Source organism: Microcaecilia unicolor, chromosome 2 (assembly GCF_901765095.1).
Source record: "Microcaecilia unicolor chromosome 2, aMicUni1.1, whole genome shotgun sequence".
In the NCBI taxonomy this organism is placed as follows: Eukaryota; Metazoa; Chordata; class Amphibia; order Gymnophiona; family Siphonopidae; genus Microcaecilia; species Microcaecilia unicolor.
In genome coordinates this window covers 440,892,735-440,913,184 of record NC_044032.1, presented here as the reverse complement: position 1 = coordinate 440,913,184, position 20,450 = coordinate 440,892,735, and the positions used below count along the sequence as shown (strand labels likewise).

Here is a 20,450-nt window from a genome sequence, read left to right as displayed (position 1 = left end):
ATTAGGTGTGAAAAAGACATGGCTTTTGGTTGGCATTGACTGTGCAGGATTGACGATCTGTACTAATCTGTCTGTTTTCGTTTTACAATAGGTGAATTGATGTTCTAGTGCTCACTGTAGTGTTTAAGATGCTTTCCTTTTCCTTGTGTGATTCGTAGAAATGACTGCTTATGGTATGCTAGAATTGCTCTATAGGTCCTGAGTGTTTTGCATTCTCAGCATGCCTAGTACTAGATTTTGGAGGAGGGTGTTAAAAAATGACCGGCCCCGGGTGTCAACTACCCTAGCTACGCCACTGCACTGTCAGAAACCGATTTACTAAAATTTCTTTGCCCACAGACACAAAATAGGAAAAGAGCCCTTAATATGCCAGTTTCTAAAATAGCTATTGCTGATCTGGAAGGGGATTCTCCCCCATCCACCCCCAACTTCTCTAGGGACAATGTGGAAGGATGGGGAGGGAGAAGCAAGAGAGGTGTCTACTGCTGGCTCTTAAGTTTTCAGGCTGGCTCCTAGATTTTGTGAAAATTTGTCAAGGCCCTTGTTCAAGGCATTGTGGGTAAAGAGCTAAATTTGAATTCCATGTCAGCATATTAGACAATTTTTTTTTCTTTTTAAAAATTCCCTCTACTTTAGTGAACAAGTACAGAAGTAGGCAAATTTACAGCTTAACTGGATAATGAGATGACATTTAAAACTAACAGCAATAATCAGGAGTTGTTTTGAGCTCTCGGAAAATTCTGCTGAGTTGCAGGATATAATATTGCCTTCTGAAAGCATAAGAACATAAGCATTGCCATACTAGGACAGACTGAAGGTCCATCAAGCCCAATATCCTGTTTCCAACAGTGGCCAATCCAGGTTACAAGTACCTGGCAAGATCCCAGAACAATAAAACAGATTTTATGCTGCTTATCCTAGGAATAAGCAGTGGAATTTCCCAATAAATTATCCAAATTATTTTAAAACCTTGCTAAGCTAATCACCTTTACCACATTCTCTAACAACGAATTCCAGAGTTTAATTACTTGTTGAGTGAAGAAATATTTTCTCTGATTTGTTTTAAAATTTACTACTTAGTTACTTCATTGCGTGCCCCCTAGTCCTAGTATTTTTGGAAACAGTAAACAAGCGATTCACATCTAGCCGTTCCATTCCACTTAGTATTTCATAGACCTCTGTCATATCTCCCATCAGCCATCTCTTCTCCAAGCTGAAGGCATTGGAGAGACCCACAAATGAGGTTGATCTTTAGGCCCTTCAGAGTTCTAGCCCACAAAGTGAAGAATCCAAAATTCCTATGAATCATTTTTATTGCTTCCCCCAGTAACAGTATAAACTGTATTTCAAGCTGGTGATGCAGTTTCCTGAAAAGGTCAGCAGATGGCAGCATAACCAACAGTATAAACAGTAGGGCTGTTAGAGGATTACAAATTTTAATTGCGATTAATCTTGCGATTAAAACTGATAATCTTACACTGACCTAATTACATCAAGCCACAGAAAACCTCAAGTTGTAATGAAAATGTTCTAGAAACCCAGCAAGACACATTATTGTAATGATGGCATAGCATTATTTAATTAAAATAATGCATCACTTTCCCATGAAATATTCAAAGAATGGTAAAATTAAGAATTGCTGAATAGAAGAAAAATTAATTGTAATTGCTATTGCTAACTTGACAACATAAGTGTAAGTTTACTGTACATGCAACCAGCTGTTGAGGCAAAAAATTTTGTTCAAGTTGCTAGCACTGACCAGAGCTCACTTTTTTGTCAGGTATGTGCCCAGCAGGTGATGACAGATAATTCAAGCTGTGCTTGCCACCATTGCAGTGGACATGCACTCTGTTTAATTTCAGGCTCAGATTTATAGCATTCAATCATCACAACATGCACATCAGATGGTGAAATGTCAGACTCATCATCCCTATCAGATGAAAAGTCAAACTGTAACTTGGCTTTCTTCTTTGCTGGAGTTTCATCATATACATCTTCAGTTGCAGTAACTAGAGCAGTTTGAAGATCAATAACTTTCAATAATCGACCACATAATGTCTATCTGTCTTCTGGATGCACTTGAGCTTTTTTAACTTCAGATCCAAGGCAACAGAAATCTTCAGCTATCCCTAACAACCTTCCAGATGTTTCTCCATATCAGTAGAAAAAGCAAAGTTTCTTACCTGAAGCAGGTATTCTCCGAGGACAGCAGGCTGCATATTCTCACATGTGGGGTGACGTCACGTCGGCCCGGAGGATTTTCTAGCAAAATCACAAAAGTCTCTTCCAGAGCATTCAGTCGCGCGAGACAATCACATCGTGCATGCGCACGTGCACGATTTGCCGCTCGCCGTGCGGACACGCTCCTCAGTTAAATCCAAAAGATGAAAGAAAAGCAAATCCAAAGGGGTGGTGGGAGGGTTTGTGAGAATATGCAGCCTGCTGTCCTCGGAGAATACCTGCTTCAGGTAAGAAACTTTGCTTTCTCCGAGGACAAGCAGGCTGATATTCTCAAATGTGGGGTATCCCTAGCCCCCAGGCTCACTCAAAACAATAAACATTGGTCAATTGGGCCTCACAACAGCGAGGACATAACAGAGATTGACCTGAACAATAACAACTGAGTGTGCAGCCTGGAACAGAATAAAAATGGGCCTAGGAGGGTTGCAGTTGGATTCTAAACCCCGAACAGATTCTGCAGCACCGACTGCCCAAACCGACTGTCGCGTCGACTATCCTGCTGAAGGCAGTAATGAGATGTGAATATGTGGACTGATGACCATGTCGCAGCCTTGCAGATCCCTTCAATAGTAGCTGACCTCAGACGAGCCACTGACGCAGCCATGGCTCTAACATTATGAGCCGTGACATGGCCCTCTAAAGTCAGCCCAGCTTGGGCGTAAGCAAAGGAAATGCAATCTGCTAGCCAATTAGATATGGTGCGTTTCTCGACAGCAACTCCCCTCTTGTTGGGATTAAAAGAAATAAACAACTGGGCGGACTGTCTGTGGGGGCTTGTCCACTCCACGTAAAAGGCCAGTGCTCTTTTGCAGTCCAAAGTGTGCAGCTCGCTTTCGCCAGGTATGAGGACGGGGAAAAAAATGTTGGCAAGACAATTGACTGGTTCAGATGGAACTGACACCACCTTTGGCAAGAACTTAGGGTGAGTGCGGAGGACTACTCTGTTATGATGAAATTTAAGATAAGGACCATGAACCACTAGAGCCTGAAGCTCACTGATCCTACGAGCTGAAGTAACAGCCACCAAGAAAATGACCTTCCAGGTCAAGTACTTCAGATGGCAGGAATTCAGTGGCTCGAAAGGGGGTTTCATCAGCTGGGTGAGAACGACATTGAGATCCCATGACACTGATGGAGGTTTGACAGGGGGCTTGACAAAAGCAAACCTCTCATGAAGCAAACTAAAGGCTGTCCAGAGATAGGCTGACCCTCCACACGTTGATGATAAGCACTGATTGCACTAAGGTGAACCCTTACTGAGTTGGTCTTAAGACCAGACTCTGATAAGTGCAGAAGGTATTCAAGCAAGGTCTGTGTAGGACAATAAAAGGGGTATAGGGCCCTGCTGTCACACCAGATGGCAAACCTGAACATGAATACCCTGGAGGAAAGGAGAAACAGGGGTGATATGATACAGACGTTCAAATATTTGAAAGGTATGAATCCGCAACGAACCTTTTCTGGAGATGGAAAGGCGGTAGAATGAGAGGACATGAAATGAGATTGAAGGGGGGCAGACTCAAGAAAAATGTCAGGAAGTATTTTTTCACGGAGAGAGTGGTGGATGCTTGGAATACCCTCCCGCGGGAGGTGGTGGATAGGAAAACGGTAACGGAATTCAAACATGCATGGGATAAACAAAGGAATCCTGCTCAGAAGGAAGGGATCCCCAGAAGCTTAGCCGGTGGTGGGAGGCAGGGCTGGTGGTTGGGAGGTGGGGATAGTGCTGGGCAGACTTATACGGTCTGTGCCAGAGCTGGTGGTGGGAGGCAGGGCTGGTGGGTGGGAGGCGGGGATAGTGCTGGGCAGACTTATACGGTCTGTGCCCTGAAAAAGACAGGTACAAATCAAGGTAAGGTATACACAAAAAATGGCACACGTGAGTTTATCTTGTTGGGCAGACTGGGTGGACCGTGCAGGTCTTTTTCTGCCGTCATCTACTATGTTACTATGTATATTTAAAAGAGTAACATCTTTTAGTGAAATCTTTCCAGGAAGCAAGTAAGACTCGGGAGACACCCTCAGAAAGACCCAAGGAGGCAAATTCTATGCTCTCAACATCCAGGCCATGAGAGCCAGAGACTGGAGTTTGGGATGCAGAAGCGCCCCCTCGTTCTGAGTAATGAGGGTTGGAAAACACTCCAATCTCCACGGTTCTTCAGAGGACAACTCCAGAAGAAGAGGGAACCAGATCTGACGTGGCCAGAAAGGCGCAATCAGAATCATGGTTCCGTGGTCTTGCTTGAGTTTCAGCAAAGCCTTCCCCACTAGAGGTATGGGAGGATACGTGTACAGAAGGCCTGTTCCCCAATGAAGGAGAAAGGCATGCAACGCTAGCCTGCCGTGGGCCTGTAGTCTGGAACAGAACTGAGGGACCTTGTGATTGGAGTGAGTGGCAAAAAGATCCACCGAGGGGGTGCCCCACACTCGGAAGATCGTTCTGGCTACAGCCATGCTCAGTGACCACTCGTGAGGCTGCATTATCCTGCTCAACCTGTCGGCCAGACTGTTGTTTACGCCGGCCAGATAAACGGCTTGGAGAAACATGCCGTGTTGGTGAGCCCAAAGCCACATCTGTACGGCCTCCTGACACAGAGGGCGAGACCCGGTGCCCCCTTGCTTGTTTGTGTAGTACATTGCAACCTGATTGTCTGTTTGAATCAGAATAATTTGGTTGGATAGCTGATCTCTGAAAGCCTTTAGAGCGTTCCAGATCGCTCGCAACTCCAGGAGGTTGATCTGAAGACGCTTTTCCTGAAAGGACCAAGCTCCTTGAGTGTGAAGCCCATCTACATGCGCTCCCCATCCGAGGAGGGATGCATCCGTCGTCAGCACTTTTTGTGGCTGAGGAATTTGGAATGTGCGCCCCAAAAGCAGATTGGATCGAATTGTCCACCAATGAAGTGAATTCCGAAAGTCGATGGACAGCTAGATCACATCCTCTAGATTCCCTGCAGCTTGAAACCACTGGGAAGCTAGGGTCCACTGAGCCGATCTCATGTGAAGACGTGCCATGGGAGTTACATGAACTGTGGAAGCCATGTGGCCCAGAAGTCTCAACATCTGCCGAGCTGTGATCTGCTGAGACGCTTGAACCTTGGAGACTAGAGACAGAAGGTTGTCCGCTCTTGGCTCGGGAAGATAGGCACAAGCTGTCTTCGTGCACAACAGAGCCCCAATGAATTCCAATTTTTGAACTGGGTTGAGATGGGACTTTGGGTAATTGATGACAAACCCTAGTAGCTCCAGCACTTGAATAGTCATCCGCATGGACTGTAAAGCCCCGTCGTGGGAGGTGCTCTTCACCAGCCAATCGTCCAGATAAGGGAACACATGCACTCCCAGTCTGCGTAGAGACACTGCAACAACTGCCAGGCAGACGCCAAGCCAAAAGGCAGCACACAGTACTGAAAGTGCTGCGTTCCCAGCCGAAACCGCAGATACTTCCTGTGAGCTGGAAGTATCGAGATGTGAGTGTAAGCATCCTTTAAGTCCAGAGAGCATAGCCAATCGTTTTCCTGAATCATGGGAAGAAGGGTGCCCAGGGAAAGCATCCTGAACTTTTCTTCAACCAGATATTTGTTCAGGCCCCTTAGGTCTAGGATGGGACACATCCCCCCTGTCTTCTTTTCCACAAGGAAGTACCTGGAATAGAATCCCAGCCCTTCCTGCCCTGGTGGAACGGGCTCAACCGCATTGGCGCTGAGAAGGGCGGAGAGTTCCTCTGCAAGTACCTGCTTGTGTTGGGAGCTGAAGGACTGAGCTCCTGGTGGGCAATTTGCAGGTTTGGTTTCCAGATTTAGAGTGTATCCTAACCGGACTATTTGAAGAACCCACCGGTCGGAGGTTATCAGAGGCCACCTTTGGTGAAAAAATTTTAACCTCCCCCCGACAGGCAGATCGTCCGGCACGGACACATTTATGGTGGCTATGCTCAACTGAAGCCAGTCAAAAACCCGTCCCTGGTTTTTGCCGGGGAGCTGCAGGGGCCTGTTTGGGCGCACGCTGTTGACAAGAACGAGCGTGCTGTGGCAGAGCCTGAACCGGCTGTCGAGAAGTAGGAGTGTACTTAAGGCCTCTAGAGGCATAAGGCGCACTTCTCTTCCCTTTGAAAAACTTCCTGGATGAGGAAGGGGATGCAGAAGGCGCCTGGCGGGAGAGAGAGTCCATAGCGTTATCACGCTGATAGAGATGATCAATCAACTCTTCGACCTTCTCACCGAAAAGATGATCCCCCCGGCAAGGGATATCCGCAATTTTCTGCTGAGTTCGTTCCTCCAGGTTAGAGGCACGCAGCCATGAGTCTGCGCATCACTATACCCATAGCAGAAAATCTGGATGTCACATCGCAAGTATCATAAATGCCCCTGGACAGGAACTTGCGACACGCTTTCTGCTGCCTGACCACTTGGCGAAAGGGCTCGGCCTGCTCCGGTGGGAGTGCATCAACCAAGCTCTCAAGCTGCTGCACTGAGTTCCACAAATGAATGCTCGTGAAGAGCTAGTACGACTGAATTTTGGAAGCGAGCATGCCAGCCTGATACGCCTTCCTCCCAAAAGAATCTAAGGTTCTATGCTCTCACCCCGGGGGTGCCGGGGCAATGTTCCTAGAACTCTTAGCTCTTCTGAGAGCGGAATTCACCACCGCAGAGTCATGAGGCAACTGAGGCCGGACGAAAATAGGTTCCCCCTGGATCCGATACTGGGATTCAGTCTTTTTGGGAATAGTTGGACAAGAAAGAGGCTTCTCCCAGTTCCTCATCAGCACTTCCCTGAGTGTATCATGAAAAGGAGCTATGGTAGAAGACTTAGGTGGAGATGGATAATCCCGGACCTCGAGCATCTTGGCCCTGGGCTCATCAACAATCTCCACAGGGAAGGGAATGGCCTCAGACATTTCCCGCACAAAAGATGAAAAAGACAGGCTCTCTGGAGGGGAGAGCTGTCTCTGAGGTGAGGGGGTCGAATCAGATGGAAGACCTAGAGAATCCTCAGCAGAGAAAACTCCATGACCCCCATCATCAGATGAGCCATCATCGGATGGGGCTAACAACTCAGAAAGAGCAGCCCGGATCCGAGCCCGTCTCGACATAGAGGTGCGGTGACCTCGATGACGGTGTCGCGAAGTCGATTCCCCAGGAGACTCCGGTGAAGCTTCCTCCACTGAAAGCAACGGATAGTTGACCCGGGAGGCAACCGACCCCAATACCGGAGGCGGTATCGGAGAAGGAGACCTCACCACCGGCAAAAGGCATGGTGCTGCAGGAGCCTCCGGCACCGTTGGTACCGATACCTCCGGTGCCGGGCGCAAATGGTTCAGCACCGCTTCCATGAAATCTGAAAAAATAGCCTTGATGCGCTCATCTACAGAAGCTGTCGGGGAAGGCTGCGGTGCTGGTGTGGGCGTCAGAGGCAGAATCTGCAGAGGCAGAGGGGCCGGTACTGGGCTGCCAGACGACCTGCGCGTCGATACCTCCATAACAGAGGGAGAGCGATCCTCTCGGCACCGACGCTTCTCGGGTACTGAATGACTCGATGACCCAGAGCTCACAGTACCGTGTCGAGAAGGAGAACGATGACGGTGCTTCTTGGCCTTCACCCGACACCCGTCAGCGAGACTCCTCGGTACCGGAGAGGAAGACATGGAATCCACACGCTTCCTCGGGGCCGGGTCCGATAGAGGTCAGTCCCGGGGGGGGGGCCTGCAAAGCAGGAGGTGCCGAAGCAGGTGGAGACCCGCTCAATGCATCACTGCTCCCAGCGTGCATCGATCTCTTGGCAGCCTGTACCCGGTCTCCCAATGCCAACGCTGCCTTTGACGTCGACGGTACCGATGTCGACGCCGATGTACCGGACCCAAAAAGCTTTTCTCTTTGGGCCTCTTGAGAAAGTTGAGTGCGCTTTTTCATTTTTAGGCACAACTTACAACTTTCCTGAAGATGGTCGGGCCCAAGGCACTGAAGGCACCAGGACTGCGGATCAGTGCCAGAGATGGTCCGGTTGCAGCGGGCGCATGGCTTGAAGCCACTGGGCATCTTCAGTGACATCGCGGGAAAAATCGCCTCCGCAAAATCAAAGGACGCGATTGTGTCAGAAAAACAGACACAAAAAAAGGGAAAAATACCCAATCGAGCGACCTAAGAACGGTCACACGAAAAAAGAAAGGAAACTTAGAAAACGAAAAAACTACGAAGGACTAAAGGATTTTTTTTTTTTTAACACCCAAAAGGGTACATCAAACTCGTTTGAAGAAGAGAAGAGAACTTCCACTCCGAAGGCCTGGAAAATGCGATGCGCTGAAGACAGAACTCAGTGTCTCCTCAGACGCGGAAAAGAACCGAGGAGCGTGTCCGCACGGCGAGCAGGAAATCGTGCGCGCACATGCGCGATGTGATTGTCTCACGCGACAGAACACTCTGGAAGAGACTTTTGTGATTTTGCTAGAAAATCCTCTGGGCCGACATGACTTCACCCCACACGTGAGAATATCAGCCTGCTTGTCCTCGGAGAAAGCAGTTTTAAGACAGTCATCCATTTTCAGGTTTTTTAGCAAATACATGCTGTCATTCTATCGCTATGTTCCAACAAAACTTGTATCCACTTCCATGACTTATTACTGTTGTGTGTTGGCCATACAGGTGAGCAGTAGAAAGTGAAGTAAAGGAGGAGACATAAGGCACAGGATATGCAGCAATGGAAGGTAGTCATGTGACATATACAGGGGGATCCAAGATGGCTGCTCAAAGGGAGCCACGTGTATGCTCTAAGTTTCTTCCCTTTTTTTCATCCATAGGGAAGTGAAAAGGGAAGACAAGGGATTTTCCCCTGAGTTTCAAGCCTCACTCATCAGATATAGTCTCGAATTGTCCCTCTTTTCTGGCTGTTCATCTCATTCCTTATTCAACTAATAGGGCTCTGCAATCGTCACATCATCTACATATCCCTTCTTTCCAACAGGTGTATCTAGACACTAACAGGACTTTGTGCTTCAGTATGGTGGCACCTATCCTCTGGAGTATCAGAGAAAGTGGGAAATGGACCAATGACTTAAGAGACTGGGACAGCTGGATCATATATAGGAAATATTTTATTACAGATTTGACACAGATCTGTGTTTTGGTCACAGGTCTGCCTCAGGAGTCTAAAAAAATATTTAAAAAATATATACTTGTAAATCAATTAATAAAATAATACTAAATATATGATGTAATTAAAAAAAAGGATAATACATAATGTAAATATAAGAACAATTATAATGTAAAAATATAGATTAAACATATAATGGACTTGAACATAAAACCAAAGAGCTTAAAGGTGTATAATATCAATATGTACAATGTCAAATGTCAAAAGACATATAGAAACAGAATAAAAAATTATTATATGTAAAGTATGTATCAATGATAAAAATAATAAAAATCTTGATAATACAAGAATACATATTGGTGTTGTAAAGGGACAATAAGGGCCATTGGAAATAAAATATTTCCTATATATGATCCAGCTGTCCCAGTCTCTTAAGTCATTGGTCCATTTTCCACTTTCCCCTGATACTCTATTGATTTTGTGGGATTCTGCTGTCCATCCACCCAGGTGGATTTTCCTCACCTATCCCTCTGGAATAGTTTTCCCCTCTACCTATTACTAATTCATTTCTATAGCACTACTAGACATACGCAGCGCTGCACACATTATAAGCAGGTACTTTCACTCTCCCTAGAGGACTCACAATCTAAGTTTTTGTATCTGGGGCAATGTCGGGTTAAGTGACTTGCCCAAGGTCACAAGGAGCTGCAGTGGGAATCAAACCCAGTTCACCAGATCAAAGCATGCCGCACTAACCATTAGGCTACTCCTCAGGATGGAAACCTCTCTTGCTAAGTTCAAATCTCAAATAAAGGCGTATTATTTTTCTCTTGCCTTTCCCACATCAAATTTAAGATTATTTTCTTCATCTGTCCTTGCATCTTGCTGCTCCCTCTCACATTGTACATCTCCCTTTGTATCCCCACTCATTCCTTCCATCACTGGCCTTGTACATTTGCACAGTCACCTTCAGGGATATTGGAATTATTGCAAAATGTATAAATTAGAAAAGTGATTTTCTAAGTTAAGATCAAGACCTCATAGGCTCAAATATTTTATGTCCACCTATCTAGATGGACTGAATTCATCTGATTATTTTATCAGATTATTTTTAAGTAATTATGTTGATGCTTTCACAGTCATAAAGCGTCATTTCGACTTCTTCTATAATTTGATTTTGCATTTTCCTTCCTTCCCCTGAAATTTTTATTGACCTTCTTCCAGCAACTCAAACTTTAAGGTGAGCTCTGCTCCACAGGACCAAATCCTTTTCCTGGTTTTATGATTGCAGAACCCTGCCATACTCTGTGCTGCCTTGTCCCTGTAAAGAGCCTTTTCCTGCCAAGGAACTGGAAATCCAAATTCTTTCCTGTTATTTTTCCTGCTTCACAGAACTGAGCGTCTCACATAAGATAAAAAATATTGTATATTGTTATTTTTGGCTAGATTTATATTCTTGTACAAATCACTAAAATGTGTGGGGGGAGGGAAGAGATGAAAGACAGACTGAAAAAAAGAGAACTGGAAAAGGAGTAAAGAAAGAGGTTATTAAAAAGAGACTTTTGTAAAACAGACTTCTGAGGACAGCCTGCAGTAATGAAAAGGATGATAGGAGGGACCAGGATGGAGGAAGAAAGGGGAGAAATGGCCATTTGCTGTAACATATTCAAGACACATTCAGGCCAGATAAACAGTCTCAACCATAGGAAGCAGAATTGGGTGGGTACTGGGGCCATGGCCCCTACCAATATTTTGCGCAACAAACCCACCACCAACTAGAGAACTTGGGGGTGGGACTGGAGATTGGTTTGTTTGGCCCCGCCAACCAAAAAGATATTGCACTGCTCCCAGTCTCAACTACTCAGTGGCGTACGAAGGGCGGGGCGGTAGGGGCGGTCCGCTGGCACCGCAGTCCCCACCTGCCTACTACCAGCTCCATCGACAGACGACCCTCTTCTCCTGCCACCCGGCTGGCACCCAGCCTTTTAAAAAAATCTGTGAAGCGCCTCGCGTCTGCTCTGCTGTAAAAGAAGCAAATAGTCGCGTCGGCCCTTCCCTCACTGTGTCCCGCCCTCTGATGTAACTTCCTATTTCTGCGAGGGCGGGACATAGTGAGGGAAGGGCCGACGTGACGAGGCGATTTGCTTCTTTTACAGCAGAGCAGATGCGAGGCGCTTCACAGATTTTTTTTACGACTGGGTGCAGAAGAGGGTCCGATGACGGAGCTGGTAGGCAGGTGGGAACTGGGTCGGGGAGGGAGGAAACTCAGATGGGAGAAGGGGACTGGAGCTGGAAATGGGGTCTGAGAAGGGAGCAGGAGGGAGAATGGGGCCATGCCTGGGGCACGAGGAATGGGTCTGGGGCTGAAAAGGGGGGCCCTAAGCAAGGCATGTGGATGAAGGGGACTGGAACTGGGGGCTGAAGAGGAGACAGGGAGAAGTGGCTGGGGCTGAAGAGGAGACAGGGAGAAGTGGCTGGGGCTGAAGCTCGGGACTGGTGGGATAGTGGGGCTGAAACGAGAGGGCAGAGAGAGAAGGGACAGATCCTGGATGGAAGGGGGAGCAAGAGGGAGGGCAGACCCTAAATGGATGGGCGAGGGAGGGCAGACGGTGGATGGAAGGGATAGAAAGGGCAGACAGTGGATGGAAGGGAGAGAGAGAGAGAGGGCAGATTTGGAAGGAAGGGAGAGAGAGGGCAGACAGTGGATGGAAGGGAGAGAGAGAGAGGGCAGACAGTGGATGGAAGGGGCAGGGAGAGAGGGCAGGTGAATCAGGGGGCTCAACTTTCCTAGCAACTGCAGGAAGGGGTGGGGCTGCAAACCATCCTGCTGCTGACATATAATAGGGAACAGCTTGAGTTGGGGGACAGAGAGAGAGAGAGAGAGAGAAGGAAGCAAGCAAGCAGATGCTCTTGTTCCTTAAAATCTGTCCTTCTTTTTCATAGTTTGAAACTGTAACCCTGGGAGGGAAGATGGATAAGTTTCTATGCAGTCTGGATGTAACCTTTATTGGTGAGAAATGTATTCTGCAAGAGAGAAAACCTGGAAGGTTGGAATGATTCTTCTGTTCTTCAGTAAATACTATGTTGCACATTACAGCCTCTTGTCTGGTGCTACTTTCTGGGGGTGGGGGGTGGATTTTGGTCTATCCCAGCACTCAAAATACTAAGAAGAGGACAGGGAGAACCTGAGAATCTTCCTTGGTAAGGTTAGAGGTATATATAAAGCAGGGAGTTAATTTCTGAGGATAGCAAAAGATGCCTCCAGGAAATCAGCTGATCTGGTGAAGACTCTGAGGCCAGAGCATTTTTCCTGTGTGTGAAACTGTATTCATCATGGGCCAGGATTGAAGATCTCTCCAGGAGGCCAAAATAGGCACAATTAGTGTGCACAGGACACCTATGGGCATTTACCTAGGTGATTCTTACAGCAACTCAGCTTGCCTGTGCTACATAATCTAAACAATTAACTCAATAAAGTACTCAAGATATCAGTACGTCTTATTAACTTTTATTTACCTTCGGCAACTCCAGCAGGAAGAGCATTATAGGGAAATAGACTATGATCCAACTGAGTCATTAAGAAAATTAATAACTAAATTTGTGGATACAGCAGTCATGGATGGAACATTATCTAATAAAGAAAAAAAAGAGCAGAAGAAGGTAAATAAATAAACGTTAATAAGAAGTACTGATATCTTGAGTACTTTATTGAGTTAATTGTTGAGTTGGTACTCTGGAGAAAAATATAGTGTACCCTAGTAGGTATATGTGCTACATAATATAAAGCCAAACCCAGCACCAGGACTGTCACAGCAACGCTAGAAAATAGTTTGCTATAAAACCTCTGCCCAGTCACTTGTATAAAATATAACCATCTGATCAAGAGACGAGAGATGAGGTGTGACATAAATGGTACTGTGACTCTGATAGTAAAATGTAAATCCCATGACTGCTGTTGTTGTAACCCAAAATCGTCAGCTGTAGAAGATTCATTCACTGCAAGACAAAGATCAACTGTTCCACAAAAATTACAGAATTTATTTAAAAAAATATTATAAAACAATCACAAAATAAGAAATTACCATTTAAAGAACTTAGAACTACACACATGAATATCAAATCAAAACATGCTTGATCAAAACTCAAGACATTTGCTCCATTGTGGATATTTCCAACCCATATAGGGAAAAAACATGTGCAAGGTGTACAAGAAAAGAAGAGATGCAATAAGATACAAGTCTAGGTAGGATTGTTTTAAATTATAGAAACACAATATCTGAAACATTTCTAACGTCCTCCTCCCTGTGCCAAATACCTCAACCTTTGATTTTCCTAATGCTCGGCAGGTCTCTGTGGAGCTTGAAAGCGCAACCTTCTAGCATGCTTTGGTATTACCAGGATTAAAAAGATGAAACACCAGCCATCAGATCCAGGTCTCTGCTTTTTCAGTATACATATATACATAATGCAGAGAAAAATGAAAGGTAACAGCAATGCTTATGAGACACTGAATCAGTGAGAGACTGGCTATTTCTGCTGAAATTGAAACATGACCTTAATAATGCACACTGCGGCTTCTAAATAAGCATTCCAAGGCAGAAAAACGTGCATTTGAAGTAAAAATCAGGCAAGCAGACCAACAGATAAAGTCACCGTGACATATGATTGAAAAGAACTTAATCATGATAGCATGCTAAAAAGAACACTAAAAAATTGGATGGATGCTAGCAAGTCCCCACAAAGTCCCCATATGCAAACCAGAGTTTTAAGTCTCTCTCCTTCAAAGAGTCTGGTAGGGCTCAGGCATGCTACAGAGGCGATGCATTTGAACTCCAGGTAGGGAGGGTAAAAAGCACAGAAACCCTGGACGATCACAGAACACTGCTGAAAGACAGCCTGAAAGGAAATATCCTTACAGCTTTAAAGGCCAAATAGGATCCTGTTGACGAGAGACTGATCCAGGGGCAGCAGAACCCCTTTTTGGTTGCAGGGGCCAACTAAAAAACAAAACAAAAAAAACCCTCTGGCCTTGCCCCCAAGCTAATTGATGTTACTATGTTAGTGAAAATATTGGTTGGGCCATGGCCCTAGTGGTCCTGTGTCACTCAAGAATGTTAGGCTCGATATTCAGCAGGCGACAATCAGTGTTTTGCTGACCTCTGCCAGTGTTAAACCCAGAAATTCAACGCTGGGCCAGGTCCGGGCACCAGTGTTGAATTTCCAGGTTTGTGGAGCCAGATAATGTATAGCCTGTGAAGTGCGATATTCATCACTTAACTGGCTATGGGGCACTGCATAACGAGACCCTTTTACTAAGGCACTGTAGGCCTAATATGGGCCTACTGCGCACTAAAAGTGCAATACAGTGGGATGTGCTGAGGCGTCCCGCAGTAGTGGTCGGCTTAGCATGCACTAATCCCTCATTGAAGCTTATACATTTTTTTATTTTTCAGCTTGGGAGGCGTGCCAGTGGACAAAGAGTATGCATACCTGCGTTAATCGGGTACAGTGGCCACATTACCGTGCGCTACTCAATTAGCGCAGTAACAGTGCGGGAGCCCTTACCACCTCCTAAATAGGTGGCAGTAAGGGGTCCTGTGGTAATGGCCATGTGCTAATGGGGAAATCAGAACATGGCCATTACAAAAAAAAACCCCACAAACACGGCCATTTTACTGAAGCGCTAAATGTGGCCACAGTGCGTGAGAAACCCACGTGCTAAAGGTAGAGTGGGCCACTTTTAGCGCACCTTCGTAAAAGGGCCCCCAAAGATAGGGGTGACTTTTATGCAGTCCTAGTTATGGAGTACCTTGGCTGGTTCAGTGCTGAATATCATCACTTAACCATCCAAGTGCTGACTCCGCTCCCAGAACGCCTCCCAACAGCGGCGTACCAAGGGCAGGGCGGTGGGGGCGGTCTGCCACGGGTGCACGCCGCTGGAGGGGTGCAGAGAGCAGCCGCGTGCCTGTCGGCTCCGTTGTTTCCCTGCTCCCTCTGCCCCGGAACAGGTTACTTCCCGTTCCGGGACAGAGGGAGCAAGGAGCCAGTGGAGCCGAGAGCCGCACGTCACTGCCTCCCAAATAGCTTGTTTTCAGTTCAGCACTGTTATTTTCAGCAGCACTAACTGGTTAAGTGCTGCTGAAAATTAGTGGTTACCTCCGAACAGGCAATTTAATAGGCCAGGAACAGTTTCTGGCCTGTTAAATTGCTTTGAATATTGACGCTATTGTGTCTAAGGAAATGGGATTCATGAAATAAAGATGCCATAATGTTTATAAATTCTTACTTACTGGCAGTAAATGCACTATTTGAACAACACTATTGCTATTACAGCAGTGGTTCCCAACTGAGGCCCCAACTGAGGGTCATATCAGTAGATGGGGGTCACAGAAACAGGGTTGCTCTTCTCTGAACCTCTGTGACTGAGGCCTAGTAGCAGCTATCAGAGTGGGGCATGTGAGAGAATGGACATTAACAGACCCTGTTTCTTCCTCCTGTGTGGGCTTCCTGTTAAAAACTAGCGAAACCCAAACAGATTACTGGAGTCTGAGCTCACACCGACACACAGGGTACTGTGCCGACTGCTGCCACTGCCTTCCTGCTTTGAATAAGTGGGATGAGGAGGAAGTGGATTAGGGAGCAGGGAAATGGAGGTCTTATTTTAATAATCATCTGGGACCATGTGAATTTTTACGTATTAAAACAGGGTAATGTAGAATAAAAATTTTGAAAGCAGTGCAATTTTTTAGGGTCTTTTCATGCTTAATATTTTCCCAAAAGCCACCAACACAAACGTTGGGACATTAGTGAAATGGAATGCTTCGGTGAATTTCCTTATGCATCAGCCAATCATATTGCTTGAAATCAAAATGAACAATCTGCTTTGTTTACAACATTATGCCTGGAACAAAGGTATAGTTTTGGCACTACACGAACAAATTCCTACTGATGGCACCAAGGACGTAAAATCTAGAAGGACCCTCCTAGAATTAGGCATCAAGTACAGAAATGCCAGTATTCTAGTCATATACATGTGTATGTAAATATATATTCATGTAAATGAGCCATTTCGGACTATGTGCTAATCTGTAAGTATGCACCAATATTCAATGGTGTGTATTTTTGATGATGGGCATTCACACGGACAGGCCACGCACATGTATAGATTATAAAATGCTATAATCACATGCGCACTTGCACAATCTAAGGGTTAGCATTTACACCGGCTCTATGGCTGGTGCTAAGTGCTCACGCCTAAAATGTTGGCGTGTATTTACTTTACGCTAATATTCGATAAAGAAAAGTAGGTGCCTACTTTCTCTTAATAGAACAGATGCCCTTTCATAGAATGCAACTTCTAAAAGTTTTATAAAGGTTTTTCCTGTACAAGGGGGAAAGACTAACAGTCAACTTTAGTAAAATGGCAATTAAGAGATATAACAACTTTAAGGAAACTGTACAAAGATCTTATATCTGGAATGGTTAGGATGCATGCAACAGTTTTAAACAGGACGTGTTGATTGTAGTTGAAGATGGAGGGCAGCATTCTTCAAGGTAAGGGTAATAAAGGATCTGCGATTGTCTACCATCATAATTTGGTGTCTCCCTGACAGGGGTTTTTCCAGGGTATGCTGGAAACATATATATGCACAGGAGGTGGCTCTGTGGGTGCTTGAGCACCCCCAATATGGAGAAAATTCTTTTTATATGTCCAGGGAGGGTTTATTTCCATTGGGCTTAGCACTCCCAATAATTTAGAAAAATTGGCTCCTATGAACATATGTTGCTAGTGAGACTATGTGTACGTTAGTTGCCACAGTGGGTGTTTCATCCAGGTCACTCCCACTCAGTATTAACAGAGATAGTGCTCAAGGGTCATCTTGCACCACTTTCTCTCATATGTCCTACTCATGCACCGCACCTGCATTTATTATTAAGATCCCAAGCCGGAGTCTCCGTAGCTCTGATTACGCTCCTCTCCCAACCCAACTTATCAGCAGTCAAAAGCCAAAGTTCAGACTGAAAAACCTCATATACACACTATATACATATAATATTATCTATACATACACATGTTCATAATATACACACCTTGAAATGAACCAAATCACTAACTAACTGACAAAACACAAGTATCGAACATATTATAAAAACTCAGTAGGATACAAGAGCACTGAATCTGGTTTCACTTTTCCCATGCTGTAAGACACTGTGGGAAGAGTTTAGGAATGGCAGCAGGAAGGAAACATTTGTTCCCCATCTGAAGCGAAGAGGATGGGAGTAAAGTCAGGAGACAGGAAACATTCTCCAGAGGTTAAAGGGTCATCCTGCTTTGTGGTTCATTATAGCTGCCACACCTTACTATCTTTTATGGGCCTGCAGTTGTTTTGAAATGGATTCCCCAGTCCTTTCCTTGAGGGTCTAATAAAGAGCAGCAGATGGAATGTTCCTTGGATGTATTATCACCTTATGGTGTAACTTTCACAACAAGATAAAGGAGCATTTTCCATTCCCAATTACTAGGTCCTTTCATGCACTCCTCCAAGTGAGAGAGAGAAGGCACTTCTACTCCTGAAGAGACTTTGTCTGCTGTCATAACAGATCAAACCTGGACTTCCTATGCTGATCAGTAATGAAATACAGGGGCTCTCTTACTACATATCACCACCCAGCTACTCCCCCCACCCCCAAATCTGTTATGGCCAATTGATCTTTTTTTTTTCCACTCTACCCTCATTCAGTAAGAAGAGAGGCTCCTTTACAGTAGGTAGAACCATGTTCAGCTATTAGAAGGCTGACGGATGTTCTTCAAAGGGGGTCCATCAGAACGTTCAAAACAAGATGACATCTAAGCTGGAAGATATGAAGTACATATACTTGCTGTTGCTATTAGCTTCTGGAAGCATAGAGACTGCACTCAACCATCTTTGGTAGGGCTACCATGAGTTGCAATCTCAGGAAAGACCCAGGGAAGATTGAGAAAAGTACATCAGTACAAATATCCAACATGTACTCATACAGTTCTGTCAACCTAACCAAATATATTGTAGAGACAATGGGAGGTTGAAGAAGTAAACCCAAGAATCCGAGCTCTGAAATGTCAAGAAACTCTCCTTCATATCAACATTAGGGGCGGATAAGTGGCTACCCCATTATTATTATTATTTTTCAAAATGCCAGTTCTCATGAGGTCTCTAACAGAAACATGGAGATCATAATGGCTGGCACATGATGCCACCTGAGACTGGTGTAGATAAGATGCTGCTGTGTTGGCTTTAATAAACAAAGCTTATTTGCAAACAATGGGATGAAGCGAACAGAGCTAAGTTTTCTTTTTCTTTAACCTGTTAATCATTTCAATAAGAGAAACATTTCTTTATTCTTGCAAAAAAAAAAAAAAAAAAATCTGAAACCTCCAGATCGACAGAACATAAGACTGGTCAAATGAGTAAATCCTCATTTATTTCTCAGTTACTTCAAATGTGAAGCTTGTATAAGACAACCATTCTCCTGGGGGGTTGGGGGGAGGGAGCAGATAGGACTTGCCTCTTCCAGGGCTCAACCAAAAGTCGAAAAATGATCTTAAATGCTCAGGCAGCAGAAGACCTTATACAGCATGTGGGCCTCTAAAGAAAAATGTGACTAAATGAAGAGCAGAGGCTGAGGTAACAAACATGACTGAGCCAGCCATAGCAGCTAGATGGAGGTCTCATCACATTTGGCAATTGGAGCTCCTGGGAAGATGATCCTAGCTTGATCCTTATCATAATCTGAGATGTAATAATGGGAGAAGCCATTAAGACCCCCATTTTTCTTGTCCGCAGCCAATGGGTGGCGCTCATCTTCCGGAGAACTAGGAGTATGAGGCTCATGGCTGCAACTGGTGGTATTCGACTGTATTAGGTCCAGCCCACTCTTGGCCTTGTTTATCAGGTTTCTTCGCTCCAGCCTCCGTTCACAGATGTAGTAAAGGACCCCACCACTCAAGAAACCAAACAAAAAGAGGAGGATGCTTGTCAAGATGGTGTAAGTGCGAGGAGCTGCTGTTTGGGAGCTGGTAGTACCACTGCTTCCCACCACGCTGTAGGCAGCCACCAAGCCCCCAATTCCATTCTCTGTGCAGTGGCATTTATAGTGTCCCAAGTTTTGCTCCGTCACTGTGAACTCTAGCCCATCCCTGCGCCAAACGTAATCAGAGCTCTCGGTTGAAGGCTTTGTCCATTTACAGGAGTACCAAGAAGACAGGGGTATGCAGGGTAGCACTACCCGAGCTCCTAACATTACCGGCATTTCCATCATATCTGGTTCAACTGTAAGAAACGAGGAAAGCAAAGCATTAGGACATTATACTGGACAAGCCAAAAAAACAACAGAAGAATGAATTGCTAAACAAACCTTCACAAGGTGGTGTTCTCGATCTTTTATTAAGGGACAAACACAGGATTCTACACAAACAATCAAATCACTCTGTTCACCACTGGTAAGAGTTTCACACAGCTTTGTGTTTTGGCTCAGCAGGTTTCTCTTACTTCTAGCTCAAATCAAAACCTGCTTCTAATGGGTCACACACAGCAGGGGTGGACAATGAGAGTCTGAGGGACACGGTCCAGTCAGGTTTTCAGGATTTCCACAATGAATATGCATGAGATCTATTTGCATACAATGGAAGCAGTACATGAAAATCAATCTCATTAATATTCATTGTGGAAATCTTGAACACCTGGCTGGGTTTTGGACTTCAAGGACTGTGGTTTTCCACCCTGGGTCAGTGTGTTACTACAACCATTCATTCATAACCACATGCACTGTTTTTGTCCCATTTTACATCCCCTCAAGTATTAATGCAGTTATCAGAGCAATGATTTTGGCCGTTGACCACACAGAACAGCTCCCCCTGGAAAACAGCTATATGCCTATCGTAAGGCTGGTCTCTAGGTGACAGTCACTACTGAGCAACAGCAGAGACGCCCTCTCAAAGGGTCTGTGAATGCTCCTTGAGCAAACCTGAGTCTGTCGCATACACAACATTCAGCACAGAATCAAGGCAGTAAATGCCACAGCCCTGCTAAGTGGCATGGGGGTGCGGCAAAGGGTATGGTGGGGTGTGGAGGGGAGGGAGCGTG

At 45.4% G+C, this 20,450-nt stretch overlaps 1 protein-coding gene across 2 annotated transcripts in view; it reads right to left on the bottom strand.

Annotated features, from left to right (window-relative positions):
• Positions 1-18,050: 18,050 nt before the first annotated feature.
• SEMA4F (ssemaphorin 4F) overlaps positions 18,051-20,450 on the bottom strand; it is a 257,897-nt gene continuing 255,497 nt past the window's right edge. For both annotated transcript variants that reach the window (XM_030190860.1, XM_030190861.1), the window contains exon 14: positions 18,051-19,637. In XM_030190860.1, coding sequence (XP_030046720.1) covers positions 19,024-19,637 — 614 coding nt within the window. In that variant the 3' untranslated portion in view covers positions 18,051-19,023. The remainder of the gene's footprint in view (positions 19,638-20,450) is intronic.